The sequence below is a fragment of the Danio rerio genome, chromosome 1 (genome assembly GCF_052040795.2).
Source record: "Danio rerio strain M-AB ecotype USA chromosome 1, GRCz13ab, whole genome shotgun sequence".
NCBI lineage: Eukaryota > Metazoa > Chordata > Actinopteri > Cypriniformes > Danionidae > Danio > Danio rerio.
Window position 1 is genome coordinate 60,955,837 of NC_141021.1, and position 15,328 is coordinate 60,971,164.

Consider the following 15,328-nt stretch of genomic DNA (forward strand, 5'->3'; position numbering starts at 1 on the left):
GCGTCGCTCGTGCGTCAGGAGGCGCTGTTGTGACGTTTTCCAGTCCAGCGCGAAAACCACTGAAGAAAAGCAGACGGTGAGTGTTGCTGAGAGAAGTTATTAATCTGATTTATCTGTTCATGTACTTGTTATTTTTCAGCCTCCAGTGTTTAAATGTGCTCAGATGAAGCGTTCGCTCTTGTGTGTTTAAGCAGTAGCCGTGTTTTAGCCATGGTGTGTGTAACTTTAGCAACACATCATCCAGACAGCAAACGTACATCAGGACAATATACTTGTGCGTTTAGGTTGTACTAACTTACTTTTCAGGTATCTTACTATGTAACTCCTATTTATATGTGTATATATATAAATGATGAGTGTGATACTGTAATTCTGTATAATATCTATATAATATTCCTGCTCTGTTTTGAATAAATATTTACACACATTTATTTCTGTGCAATATTATGTGCAAAATAAAATGTTATTTTCTTTAATAATAGATTAGTTCTGTGTGACTCTGTTCTTGTACAGTAAACGTTCAGTTTGTGGTTTATAAGAGTGTCTTTGCTCATGTTGAAGTGTTTGTGTTCAGACTAGATAATGTATTAGGTGTAGTTCACCAAAAAAACTCATGATTTACTTGTGCTCAAGTGTTTCTAAAAAGAAAAAAAAACATTTTGTTGTGAGGGAAAGTACTTTTTAATTGTACATCATACAGTAGATTGCAATTAATCTCTAATTGGATTTATTTTATGCAACATAAAGAGCATGTGCATGTCCTTTTCTGACTAATTTAATTGAATTTCATTATTCGTCTTCTTTGTCAGTTCCTCATCAGTACAGACTAGGCATGGGCCGGTATAAGATTCTGACGGTATGATAACCATAGATTAAAATATCAGGGTTTTACAGTTTTGTGATTACTGCTCTAAAATATATTCTTTTTAAATGTCTGGGTAGAAAACAAAGACTTTATTCCCATTTGAACACAATATATTTAATTTTTTTGAAAGACTTATGATATCTTGGAGCAGTGAACATGTCAGGCTGAATTAATGAATTAGAAATCATATAATGAAGAAAATTGGAATATTGTCTGTAGACATAGGATGATAACCGTTTAAAGGTATTTGGTTTGGAAAAGTCAAGGTTTTAAAACCACCAAAATTTTGTGTATTACCGTTTCTAAGGTATGTGTAAGATTTTTTTTACTTTTTTCAGTATCTCCAGCAGGAAAAATATCCAAAGATGCCGTTTTAAATTTTGAAGAAATTGACATGTTCACTGCTCCAAGATATCATAAGTCCTGCTATATGGATTTTTACATCAGGATTTTTGTAGTCGATACTGAATACTGATTCCTTGCCATGGTGATCAGCCGATACCGAATACCGATTCTAATGCTTCACACTTAATGCATTGAGCACATTTTCCCTCTGAATATGAACCTTAAAGGGCACCTATGGTCAAAAATCTACTTTTCAAGCTGTTTGGACAGACATGTGTGTAGGTATAGTGTATAGACAGACATATTGGGCTGATATAAACACACATAGTGCTTTTGTTTTTCAATTTAACAACAAAAAACAGTGGACCAATTGGAACGGTTTTTAGATTGACCCCAACTTGACGTAGGAGTGCGATTTTCCCCCCGCCCACCAATATTGATTGACAGGCACGCATCAACTAATCCTCAGTTTGTCATTTCACGTCTGCCATTTTCTATAAACTATGTGCCCTTTAAGAGAAGATCTTGCTTTACCTAAGAATTAGAATGACGGATGCTGCATATAATCCCTTTAACACGTCTCTTATAACCATTTAGATGTGAACGTGTCATGGCCAGAAGCAGCATTACAGAAAATAAGTCATTCATTCATTTTATTTCGGCTTAGTCCCTTATTTATCAGGGGTCGCCACAGCGGAATGAACCACATCAGATAATAATATAACAGATATAAAAATTGGCAAGAAAAATGACAAACAATGCAATTTGGAAATGCAATGCAAATGATGAAAGAAGAATTCAATGTGTCTTAATCAAGTTCTACCATTAAATAAAAACGTTTTATTAATTTAAAAAATTCCAGCCAGCTTTTAGTGAACTTGCAATAGTCAAAAAGGCCTCAATACATGCAAGACCACTCAAATATTTTGCTCGTCTCCAACTATTGACAGCAGATCTCTCAATGAGAGCGAGAGGGGGATTTGCACTCATGATATCTTCACTAATCTACTCATTTAACATAACAAATATGCTACTTCGACCATCACTGTGCCTCTCACAATCTGTTCTCCTGCTCATTCACTCTCTTCACCATGATTTCCAGGTATTTTAACACATTTTTGGGGATCACGAAGCCACTATGAACATGTTGGAGACTCACTGAGCTTCCAGGTGAGGTCATAAGGTAAGATGAGACACTAGATAGGGCTGATCGCATTGCTTACGTCACAGCTCGAAACACTGGATGTGCAATGGCTGCACTTGCAACAAAGAGACCATCACTTACTATCGCGCCAATAGATAGGTTGTATATAACAAGTCACACTGCATCTGTAAATATTTTAGCTGCTGTGACGCAAGAGCATCGATCGCTCATGCATAAGCCTCCGTATATCATTAACCTCTTCCCGTTGTGACCAGTGTTGCCAACTTAGCGACTTTGGCATTATATTTAGTGACTTTTTAGCGACAAATTTTCAAAAAAGCAACCAGCGACAAATCTAGAGACTTTTTTGTGTGTTACTGGAGAAACAGCGAAAAATTTAGTTAAACGGACATGCATAGGCTGTTAAACAAACAGAAACGGTAGAACTCAATGACGTCAGTAATATGCAAATGACGTATGACATGCGTCTTCGTCTGCATGTCAACTCATAAACAAACTCCTGAGATCGGTTCATGAGATCGGCCAGATTGGTGAGTACCGATCGAGTCATTAAACGCGATTATCAGTCCATCAATCGCAGCATCTCGAATAGAAATCCAATAGATGATGTTTATTTCCCTGTTTAATAACAAACAGCAGATTCACAAACTCCACAAACACACTCTCTTTATTGTGAACTTTATTATACATTAGTTTAACTCGAGTGCCACACTACTCCATGCCATTTCAGAAAATAGTAGAGCATTAAACAGACAAAACATGTTTTCCAGCGTTCTGAACACCAGAGTAAGACTTTACACTAATGTTTTGCCTCTGAGCTTCGTCCTCTTGTAGATCTGAAGTCTTTAATGTCCTTAAAGTGACTGGACAGGATTCTTAGATCGGCTGGTCACTCTGTAATTAAGCTGTTGAGAGAAAAAGTGAGATGTTTATTCAGCACTGAATGAAGATCAGCAGTCAGTAGGAGATAGTAATGTTTTCCCCACCAGGGGGCGTTCCTATAATGCGTGACGATATGTGAAAACTATCAGAACCACAGCTATGGAGCTTAATCTTCAATGCTGAAGTGCGCTCGTTTTTGCGATTGTTTTAGAACTTACGATTGAGTCGCCTATGGGAGAAATGACTAGGAATAATACACGGCAGAAAACGGTCAAGCTACTCGCTCTACAAACAAGTGTTTGCATGACTATACAGACCAAGCAGAATAATATAATGCAAAAATATTGGTTTACAACATCAAGCAGCAGAAAGAGACGTTTTTAACGTCTGAAAATAAATGGAAGTTAATGAAATCAGAAATGTCGAGCCAAAAAGATTAAAATGGCTGCTCATGCGTGGAGAATAAGGTCAATATAGTGGTGATTTTCTCTGACCTTTGACCGTGACTCTGCTGAGCGCCTCGCTGGAGCCCACATGATTGGTCGCCGTGCATTTATAGGTGCCGCTGTCCGAGCTCTTCAGCTGCGGGATCCTCAGAAGGCCGTCTTTTGTTGACTCTGCTCCCGTTGACATGCAGGCTCCGCCCACACGCATCCAGCGGAAGCGGATTGGATGAGAGCCATGAGCGAGACACTGTAGGCGGAGAGCGTCTCCCACACGCAAAACAACCACTTCTGTCAGGACAGTGGCATATGGAGGAGCTGAGGAGGAAATACACAGCAGTTAATAGACAACATAAATAAAAGTTAGAGGAGGATCATACCAAACGCGCTTCTCAGAGAACTGCCTCTATTGTTGACAGGAAAAAAAGAAGTGTGCTGTGCGTTTTATGTTGCTAGGCAACCATTGAATCAGTTGCGCATTTAGAGTAGTTTGCTGTTGATATTGTTATACAGTGATGTGGGCAACGTTACAATTAACGCAATGTAATTATTATTATTCTTATTATTCTTTTTATTATTATGCGTTATGTAATATTACTTTCATAAGCAATGTTGGGCAATAAAGCGTTACTAGTAAAGCGTTAACATAACGGCATTACGTTTAACAGTAATTAACACTGTAACGCATTACTTTTTAAATATAGTAACTCTGTTATCGTTACAATCTGATGCGTTTGTCTGTTACTTTGTAAGTCATTAGTTTTGGCTGCAGTCTAGCCCACATTTTCCTATTTACATATGCAACGCATTTGTGGGATTGGTGAATGCCAACCAACCGCCATAAAGAAGATGCGTCGTCGTGTCGCGAGATGCCAGACTGGAAAAAAGTCAAGCAAAAGCCGAGACCGAATGCGTACGAGGTACACAAAGTACACCAAATTTTAAAAATGTGCATAGAAAAACACATTCACACCTATACGATAAGAAAAGATCTGCATGAATTACGATGAAAACCCTTTTACCCTACAAATTCCAGTATGTGCATTAAAAAGATCATGTGATGTTATAAGAGATCATGTGACGATGAAAATGTGTGAATGGATAAACCAGCAGGCTGAGCACATTATAAAACATCTGCAATGTTGTTTTGGTGATTCTAAAATGCCGTAACCATTTCAGAATTAGTGTTATTATATTATTAAAGACCTCCAGAATCACGAGCGTCTGTGCTCCGCGTCTCACACCATTCTCAAGTCAGTTTTTAAATAAAGAAAAGATTCACGCAGCTTCTACCGCAGCAATTTCTGTTTTTACTGTTGATATTTGGCGCCAGTTAGTCAGGAAGTGACTATTTTGTTCGCTTTGACTCGTTGGATGGAAACGCTGCTTTATTCACGTCTTTAATGCGATTATCCAGTTTTGCGCATAAAGTTAATTCACATTTTTGGACGGAAACGCAGCTAGAGTTTTTAAAAAGCAGTGAATTGAAATACTTCACATTATCGACAAGAGAAAGCCTAACGCAAAGAGACATTTTCTGCGTCAAAGTGCAAATTAATTCTACAGCCAATCAAGGGCCCCCTTTCGTGGACCCTGGGGCTTCAGCCCCTCCCTAGCCCTTACGTTAATCCGGCGCTTGTAGACTGAGTGTGCATGCGAGAGGCCAATAGACTATTAGCGTTACTATTATTAATTGTTATTACTAATTCTACTATGTTTGTTGTTCAAATAAATACGTACACTTTTGTCATCTGTGTAACTAAATAGATGAGTTTAGTAGACACAGGGACTTATTTCTGCTATATTTCAAAACACGTTATTTTAATGTATAGTGTTGTATTGCTCAGAAAAAATTCTGTGATTATTTTTTATGGTTTTACATATTTTTATCTGCTGTATACAGCAGCAGATTTTGCACTATGAGTAAACACCGCTCACATTCTATAAGCTGTTGACGTGCCACGTTTAATTGATGCTTGGTTTGAAAATTGCTGATAAATGTAATGTCTGAGCAGCTGTTCTGTTTTGATTTTGTTTAAAAACTAATGGTAATCCAAAAGAGCAGTTTTTTTGGGTGCTGAGTTTCACCAAATTGATTCTGAATGATAATTCAGATGCTTTATTTCATGAAGGGTTCGTGTTTGTTGTATATTGTTGCTAGTTTCATACTCAAGCTGTGAAGGAACATGTTTATGTTAAACGCAGCATTTTATGATGCTGAAGCACATTTAGTTTTTGCTTTTTTGTTTCTGAATATATTATTCAGCTGCTTTACCACCTTGTGATATATTTTTTGTTTGGGCTGTTTGTCTGACTTAAATGAGTATTTTAAAAACTTTAAAATTGGCTTAATTTTTGTCACTAAACACTATTTTTTTGGAAATGATTTCATCTTTGTGCATTTGTTTGTTTTTCAATGCACATTTTCCTCCCTTCATTAGTTGTAAAGTCAGTTTATTGCTTAAAGGCTGCTCTGTTTGTCAAGTCCTGCTGGATTTACGTGCAGCTTTTCATGCAAACATTTGGATGTTTTTGGATGTGTTCAGAGTCCAGCACATCCGGCTGATTCTGGATCCTGCTTGAGGCTCAGATGTGTGTCTGTGTGTGTCTGTGTGTGTGTGGAGGTCAGTGGTGATAAGAGTGTGTGTGTTGGAGACTCACAGTCCACCTCCAGCTGCACGTACGCCTCACTGAAGCCCAGGGCACTGGTGGCATTGCAGATGTACTGACCTGAGAGAGAGAGAAATAATAATTATTGCATTAATCATTGTAATTTATTGTCTGTTTTGCAGCTCACACAGAAATCTAATAGTAACATGGACAAAGGTGTTTTGTCCAGCCCAGTTTCATCACTTTTTCAATGCTTTTGTTTAAGCTACAATTCAAAAGCAATATCTGATTTATTTTAATTTGTCTGCAGTGATTTGTTTTCTATTATTAATCATTACTTTTTTAAGTTTGAAGTTATTTCAGTGCCCACTGTGGGGTTTTCTTTCTTCGGTGGACGGGTGCCAGTAATTTTGTCCATGTGTGTGTTTGTCCAAATGTAAACATATACTGTAAATCTAAAATTATAATTCATATATTTGAACATGTATGCGCATATTAATGATTAAAACTATTAAAAAAGTAAAGTGCTATTTTTGCAGTATTTTGAAATGCATGTTAAAATATGCAGATGTATAAAGTATATCTGTGATATTCAAGCATGAACTTGTATGTTAAATATGTGATTTGCATATATTGCCATATACAAATAATTAAATAATATTAAATAATTGAGAGTACTTGCAAGTTGTCACTTTGCACCTTTAAATGTTAGTTATTTTTTTGCATTCAGTAAATGTTAGAAACAAATAACAACAAGCTGTGGCATAATGGAGTACAGTACATTTACAACAAACAAACTGGGAAAAAAGACATTAGCAATATTTAATTATTCTTTTCTGCTTTCTCAACAACAAATGTTTAGCACTGGCTGTGTTTGAAGATTATAAAACGATATTTTAGTAGAGAGACGTTGTAAAACTGCAATATACACATGCTGTCTCGTTCACGATCGCGAGTTTAAAAGTGAAAGTAAAATGCACGCGCATTAAGAATGAAGCCTCTGTATTTTAATTTACATCTCCCTCTTGTGGCCATTGAAGAAATTGCAGAAATCTCCATTAAATTAAATAACAATATTTATTTAATAATCATGACAGGCCTGACCTGAGTCCTGCCGGCCGACGTTGCTGAGGGTCAGTGTTCCTCCGTCCACCTTGTGCTGCCATGGCAGAGGAGCTCGCAGCTTCGACCATGATAACACTGCAGCTGGAGAACCTGAAGACCACAAACCCACAATCAGAGATCTGCAGCTCTGGAGACCCTAACAGAAATTCTTTATGAGGGGGGGTCCTGTTAGTGCGTTAATAAAACACCAAAATGACCATCAAAAGCATGTGTGTAGGGTAAAGTTAAGAAGAGATCCAGCCACAGCTGTATGTTGGAGCTAAACTATGCAGGACATCGGCCCTCCAGGAGTTTGGACACCTCTGGTATAGATGGATGTTTTGGTGATGGTGTGTTTACCGGAGGCCTGGCAGTGCATGCTGACGCTCTGACCCTCCACCGCCGTCAGCTCCGTCTCACTCACTGAAGCCTGCGGGAAAGCCCCGCCCTCCATCACAAGCTCCACCTCCCCCTCAGCAAGCCCCTCCCCATTCTGAGCACGGCACACATACATCCCAGCATTTTCTGCGGTCGCCATGGTCACCTGTTAGAAGCAGACGCGTGTGGTTCGTGAGTTTACCGTGAGCACATGGAATTCACCTTTTAATTGCGTCTCGATCTGCGTAAGTTAAAAATAAAGTACAATTCACGCAAAGATCATCTCGTAAGTGATCTAGAGTGAGTGATGTGATGCTGGGTTCACAGCAGACAGGAAGCATTTACGGGGTCAATCGATTCACTGATAAGATTTCTTGTTTTTTTTGTCTTTAACGTATTGTAAGTTGTTGTATAGTTGCATATTTAAGATTCGTAAGTTTCAAACTCAGAGATAAACTTTATAAAATATTTTATGCTTTCCTAAAATACATAATTCAAGCTCAAATCTAAATCTTAATTTGTGAGAAATTTGTCAAATCAGCACTCAAATATTTGCGCAAAAGAAAAAAGACGTAACTTGTAGATTTGTTGCTACCGCCACCATGTGGTGAAGGCACTGTGTGTTTAAGTTTGAAAGTGAGACTACTTTGTTTATAAAATAAGACCTTATAAATCTGGTACGCTGGCTTATTTAATTGATCAGTTTGATCATCTGCATTTTCTGACACTTTTTTTTTTTTCAAGGTTGTAAAATTTTTCCGTCACATGCTTGAGCTGTTCGGCCAATCAGAGCACACCATGCTTTCATAATGACGAGCTGTGTGAAAATCTTTACGTTTTAAAAAGATAAGGCAGAGACTAATAAAAATCATGTGCAGTTTGTGGAGAAAAAAAAAAATTCATGCCCAACATCCTGCATTTCAAATAAAACAATTTATTATTATTTATTTTTTTACTAAGGTCATATGGACGAGACAAAGCAAACCATCTTCGTTTGCTAAATATTGTGTTTGAACTCTAATGCAAAATATTTACAGTTTAAGATACCAAAAAAAAACAACTGTTATTTTTATTTATCGTGGGTGGGTTAAAAGCAGAGGAACAATTTCAAGTTAAACGCAACGCTATCTCACGGCAATTCGTAACTTTTTAATTTAGTGGCGAATTTGAATTTATTAAAATTTAATTTGTACAATCTCATTTTCACAATTTAGCATACTTTCTTCATTTACCAATGAGGGTTGGGTTTAGGGTTTGGGGTTTGGTGCCACGTCTAAAATTACACATTTTCATACTAATGACCTTGCGTATGAAGTCGTACCAGTTTAGCCACTAAATGGCAAAACGTAAAATAGTTTTGTTCCTCGTGAGATCAGGCTGGTAAAACCACTTGACACTTCATTTGTGAGAATCGGTTGTGCTGTTTTGTTTGTTGTGACTTGCAATTTTTTGCCAAATGATGTACCAGTACAACAATAAATAAACAAAACGTGACATATGAGGACTGAAATTAAAAATATGGAGTAATAGCTCCTTTTATCAGTGTCACCTAATTTATCCCGCACCTTTCCATTGCATCGTAAGACAGAATTTACTTTACTCAAATTTTAGTGTGGCCTCGACTTAGCAGTGTGCAGAACTTGTTCCAGTTTCTCTATGTGTAATAACAGTACACACACTGCCCCCTACTGGTGTGGAGCCTCTCATCCTTTGATGAAGATTTCCAGTTGACAGTTGTTTGTTTCGGTTGTGTTTACGTGCAGATTGTTGGCACAGATGGGATCATACGCACCTGACGCAAGGTGACAACCAGTCAGCTTTATCTCTGCTAGGTTGCACTTACCGTGGCGTGGGGTTTAGACATGAATTCTCACCTGTAGTGATGTAGTGGAGTCTGTCGTCGTGGAAACGAGCTCCGTCTCTCCTCCAGCTTGTCGTCTGATCCAGCTGACGGAGGGCCGAGGTTTTCCAGAGACGCTGCAGTCTAGAGTCACGATTTCACCTACTCGAAGAGTCAGGGGCCCCGCGGGGGACACACGCACCTTTGGAGGATCTGAACACACACATACATACACAAAGATACATACAGACACACACATGAGCACACACACACACACAGAGATACAAGCAAACACACACATATACATACAGACATAGATACAGATACACACACATGCACAAACATACACAAGGAAACACACATATACATATAAGCACACATTCATGTGTACAGTACACACACACACACACACACACACACTCATGATCAGTTCTAATATGACTGCGGCAGCTGAAGACGTACGTTTGACGCTCAGGTTAGCTGTGACGGTGGATTTCCCCTGAGCATTAGTGGCGATGCAGCGATATCCACCCTGATTATTGAGCCGGACATTAGCGATGGTCAGAACGGCACCGTCAGGTCCAATCTTCACATTATCTGAACACAAACACACACACACACACACACACACACACACACACACACACACACACAGATACACGTCAGAACCCATCCAAACAACATCATCTCTTCAACATCATCTCACTCCTCATATGGTCATCAGGAGACGTCTGCTCTTCAGTTCAGCTTCAGTGTGTGTGTGTGTGTGTGTGTGTGTGTGTGTGTGTGTGCGTGCTGTATAAACACACCTCCCAGTGGCTGGTTGTTAATTTTCCTCCACTCCAGCATCACCGGCTGAGCTCCGCTGGTCACACGGCACTGGAAGCTCACCGTCTCCCCCAGACGCACAGCAGCAGTGCGGGGACGCACCGACACACTGGGGGCCTGAGCACATACTAAACACCAAACACAAACACACTAATTCACTGCATCCCCTAAACACACACACTGGTGTAAAACAGCAGTGTATTTAGTGTGAGTGCTGGTCAGGTGTGTGTGTGTGTGTGTGTGTGTGTGTGCTTCAGTGTGAGTGTGTGCTTGATGCTTGTGTCAGTCTATGTGGCTCCTGTCTCTGTTCATCTAAAACTCCACATCTATAATCCTCTTAGTCTATGCTGACATCATCTTCAGCAGCTCAGACACTCTAATGGCTAATGGACAGACGGCTGCTTCTCACTCAGGCCTGCTGCTTATGCTAATGAGATGGAGAGATGGGCACTAGTGGGCGGGGCTTTCCCCCTCTGATGATGCATACAAAGGGAGAATGTCAATCAAACTGTTTCTGCATCAAGTCTGATTAGATCAAACACAACTAAGTACTCCTGAGCATTAGAGGTGCTGGAGATACACACACACACACACACACACACACACACACACTACTGGGGTTAAACACCGCATTAAAGTAATGTCTGCATTAGGGATGGGAAGATTAACCGATATGTATCGATACGCGGTTATGCGCGTTCACGATGCGAGTGCATCGGTTGAGCAGCAGAGGATGAATGAAATTTTGGAAGCAAATCGAGATGCATCGGTTTTTGCGAGATGCATCGATTTTTCCGAGATACAGCTTATATTTTTAATATAGAATGTATTTTTTATTTATTAACAAGTGTTGTCAACCTGTTTTGGCGCATAATTTAATCGACCTACATAAAGTAAGCCTTAGCAACGGATTTGCGGATGTGCACACACTACAACTCAGTGTATCAGGTGTGCGGATGAAGCTAGTGGAGCGCCCTCAGAAAGCGCGAGAAGCAAAACAAACATTTTATTCCCCACTGAGTTTTAAATCTAAAGTATGGCAAGCAACATTATGGATTTAAGGATGGACGACATGACAGGACAGATGCAATTTGCAAAATGTGCCGCGCATCTGTAAAATACGCGGGCAGTATGACTAATCTGATATCTCACTTGAAGCGGCGCCACGGTGTTGTTGTGAAAGCATCTTCCAGTGTTTCTGCATCCCCGGCTTTCGCACTGCTTCAACCAGCTCCAAAAGTGGTGAGAAAAGCATTGAAAGTTTTTTTTTCCATGCGCAACAGTTCTGCTCGCTCTACGCCAATAACGAATGCTATTGCATTGTTCATCTGCAAAGATATTCAGCCTAGTGTCACGGAGAACGAAGGTTTTAAACACCTCCTCCTGTTAATTTTTATTTAATTATAATAATAATAATATTAATAATAATAATGATAAAAATAATTGGGTGTCACAGTGGCACAGTGGGTAGTTTGACCACCCCACAGCAAGAAGATTGCTGGTTTGTTATATTTTTATTAGCCTGTTGTTTACAGTGACAGTGATGTTTCAACGCAGCATAACACTGCTAGTTCACGACCGTAAGTTTTGAATAATCAGTGGCAAAATATATCTTTGTAAAACTTGTTTTCATAGTTGAAAAGTTAAATCACAATTCTTGTTGTGCAATGCTAATTTTATTTATGTTGAAAGAGTGCAAATATATACATATTTTTTTAATATATATTGCACTTATACATTCTGTTTATCTTGAAAATACTTAAATAATATGTGCTATATGTTCTAAAATGGCCCTCTACTGTAAACTGACACTCTGGCTCTGAGAGAAAAGCCAGTTTGTAAAAAAAAGTCTTGGTTTTGCTTGGTTAATAAATAATCAAACTCATTCAATGGCACAGCATCCTCTTTCACATCATCTCATAAACTTGATCTAATTAGTTAGTGCTGAAATATCGCATCGTATCGTGATATGGGTGTGAATCGTATCGTGTTGCATCGCAATATGTCACAAATGTATCGCTAATATATCGGATCGTATTCTTTGTATCGAGATGCGTATCGGATCGGCATTATAGCTTAGATGCCCAACCCTAGTCTGCATAATAGGTACCCTTTAATATCAGATGTGTGTGAGATGAACTGTGTGCTCTCGCTGACCTTCAGTCCGGCTCTGGTAAACAAACACTAATCAAACTCCACATTTTCAAGCAACGAAAAGCAGGAAAATCTGTTCGATTTCTTTATTTTGAGGTGATTTGATTAGAGCAGAGTCAGATTTACCACATTACTGATACAAGTAATCGAGTACATTAATACTCCTCTATTAATCTCACAGTAAAAGCAACAGAATAATGCAGCAACAGAACTCTTTATCAGCTGTTGATCACTGTGGCCTTTAGCACAGCAGTATATTTTGATCAGTTTTTATTATATATTTTTATTGTCCTGTATTTTTATTTTATTTTTGTTGTTGTTATAAATTAGGTTTGTCATATTTCTTTTATATGCTGTTTTTACTTTTACATTTAATAGTTTTTTTATCTAATTAAATGCGTTTCTTTCTACTTCATTTGCTGTTTTTGTTTTGCTTCTGTTTTTGCTTTTAATTTTATTTACATTTTATTTTATTGAATTATTTTATTTTTTATTTTAGATTTTACTTGTTAGTTTATTAAATTTGTTTTATTTTCACTTTTTAGTTATGCTTTGGTTACTCTTTATTAAATTTGTTTTTTTATTTTTTGTTTTATTAAATTTTTATATTGCTTTATACTTTTGTTATTTTTATTAAACTAATTTAGTTTTTCCTTTGATTAAATTTGTTTATATTTATACTGTGTTTTTGTTATGAGTTTTAACACTTTTTGACACTATTTTATTAAATGAGTTTTGTTGCATTTCTATATATGCAATTTTTTAATGCTGTTGTTTTTATTTCTTTAATTGTATTCAATTAATTTTTATTTATTTCTTTATACGCTGTACTTTTTAATGCTTTTTAAAAACTTTTGTATTGTTAGCACTTGTTTTAAAGTGTGATATTAGCAAAGCAGCAGTTCTAATTGTATGAGATCATTATCTCTAACAAAACTGCTGCAAATGTGAGTAATTAAATAGATAATTTCTAAAACAAAACTAATAAAAGAATTTAAAGTTAGGCTACAAATACATCAATACACACCACATTTAAATAGAGTAATATTTGAAATATATTCTGTACAGAATGTTATTTTTTGGGTGAACTGACCCATAATAAAATGCTGAAGGAAGCAGCTAAAGCAAAATAAAGAACAAATAAAGAAGAGAGATACACTGCTGAGTAAATGAAGTGTGTGACGCTGGATTATGAGTCACATTTCAGAGATAATAACACTAATAATGAACACAAAACAGACAAAATCAACAACAACAATCACTTAAGAACAATAAATACTGACTGAACAAAGCATTGTAATAGTACAGAAGGAAGACGTATGAACGGGTGTAATTATAATAATATAATAATAATAATAATAATAATAGTAGTAGTATTAAATAATCTGGATATTCAGAACTTCATAATGAACAGAAAGAGTCTGACCTGCGCAGAGGAGAGCAGAGAGAGTCAGAGCTGCTGTCTGGAGCTTCATCATGACTGAACTGAACTCTCTGTATCTGCTATCTGCTTTACACACACACACACACACACACACACACACACACACACACACACACACACATACAAACAGAGAGAGAGAGAGAAACTTACAAACACATGGTCACTCACATTTACACACACACACACCCACTCTCCCCCCCACACACACAGTCACATACAAATTTGCACACACATACAGAGAAAGAAAGAGACATTAACACACACACACACACACACACACACACACATTCACGCAGTCACAGACAAAATTGCACACACATACACAGTCACATAGAAACTTCACACAAACACACAGAAAGAGTCACACACACACACAGAGTCACACACTGAAAGTCAGACTCTGGACTTGTGTTTGCAGATGATGAAACTCTAAACATCAAATGTGACACAGTAGAGCAGATCTCTGACCACTGTAGCTGTCAAATAACTCTAATCATTTAGCGGAGTGATATGCTGCTATAATGTGCTCTATACCTGCCGGAACTACTTTATCTGTCACCTCAGAGTGACCAGCAGCCAATCAGAATCCAGCATTCAGCAGCTCTGGAGTATGATTGAAGTTATAGATCCATTTTTATAGTAAGACTGAAGAAATGTAAGGACATCAATGAGTAATCAGCGAGTGTTGTTGTTGATTTTCCTCTCTCTGGTGTGTTTCTACATTCATTCTCTCTGCATGAGACTGTAAACAAACACACACACCGAGTGTTTATTTAACCAATCAAGACCTCATGTAAGTGCAAACACACCATGGGCTGCTTTTGTTATATGATGTGAAGAAGATGATAATTACAGCACATTAACCCAAACTCTACGCCTACATGAGCACATTCAGCGTTTACCGTGACCTCTGCGGCTCCCACACTCACATCTATAAGCTCATGTCTGGCTGAGTAATGAGACGTTATTCAGGACTGGGACTCCAGCAGACTCCATTGTTTAGTACATGTGGAGGAAATCTGATTCCCAAAACAAACTTAAAAATTCATATGAACAGCGGATTGCAGAGGATGCACTTCCAGCTGCAACCCAGTACTGGGAAACACTCATTCACACACAAACACACACTCATACACTACGGCCAGTTTAGTTGATCAGTTCCCCTATAGCGCATGTGTTTGGACTGTGGGGGAAACCGGAGCACCCGGAGGAAACCCACGCCAACACGGGGAGAACATGCAAACTCCACACAGAAACACCAACTAACCCA

General features: G+C 38.1%; 2 protein-coding genes across 11 annotated transcripts in view; one reads left to right on the plus strand and one right to left on the minus strand.

Moving 5' to 3' along the window:
- LOC137493795 (protein NLRC3) overlaps positions 1-15,328 on the plus strand; it is a 27,745-nt gene continuing 12,417 nt past the window's right edge. For all 7 annotated transcript variants that reach the window (XR_015477077.1, XR_015477080.1, XR_015477082.1 and 4 more), the window contains exon 1: positions 1-76. The gene's annotated coding sequence lies outside the window, so the exon portion shown is untranslated. The remainder of the gene's footprint in view (positions 77-15,328) is intronic.
- Positions 3,040-15,328, minus strand: part of sid4 (secreted immunoglobulin domain 4) — a 26,893-nt gene continuing 14,604 nt past the window's right edge. Inside the window, 10 exon segments of one of the 4 annotated variants that reach the window (NM_001034182.2) lie at positions 3,040-3,280; positions 3,752-4,018; positions 6,362-6,430; positions 7,415-7,525; positions 7,775-7,958; positions 9,667-9,845; positions 10,095-10,229; positions 10,442-10,588; positions 14,041-14,138; positions 14,177-14,370. In NM_001034182.2, coding sequence (NP_001029354.2) covers positions 3,276-3,280; positions 3,752-4,018; positions 6,362-6,430; positions 7,415-7,525; positions 7,775-7,958; positions 9,667-9,845; positions 10,095-10,229; positions 10,442-10,588; positions 14,041-14,092 — 1,149 coding nt within the window. In that variant the 5' untranslated portion in view covers positions 14,093-14,138; positions 14,177-14,370 and the 3' untranslated portion in view covers positions 3,040-3,275. 4 annotated transcript variants of the gene reach the window in all.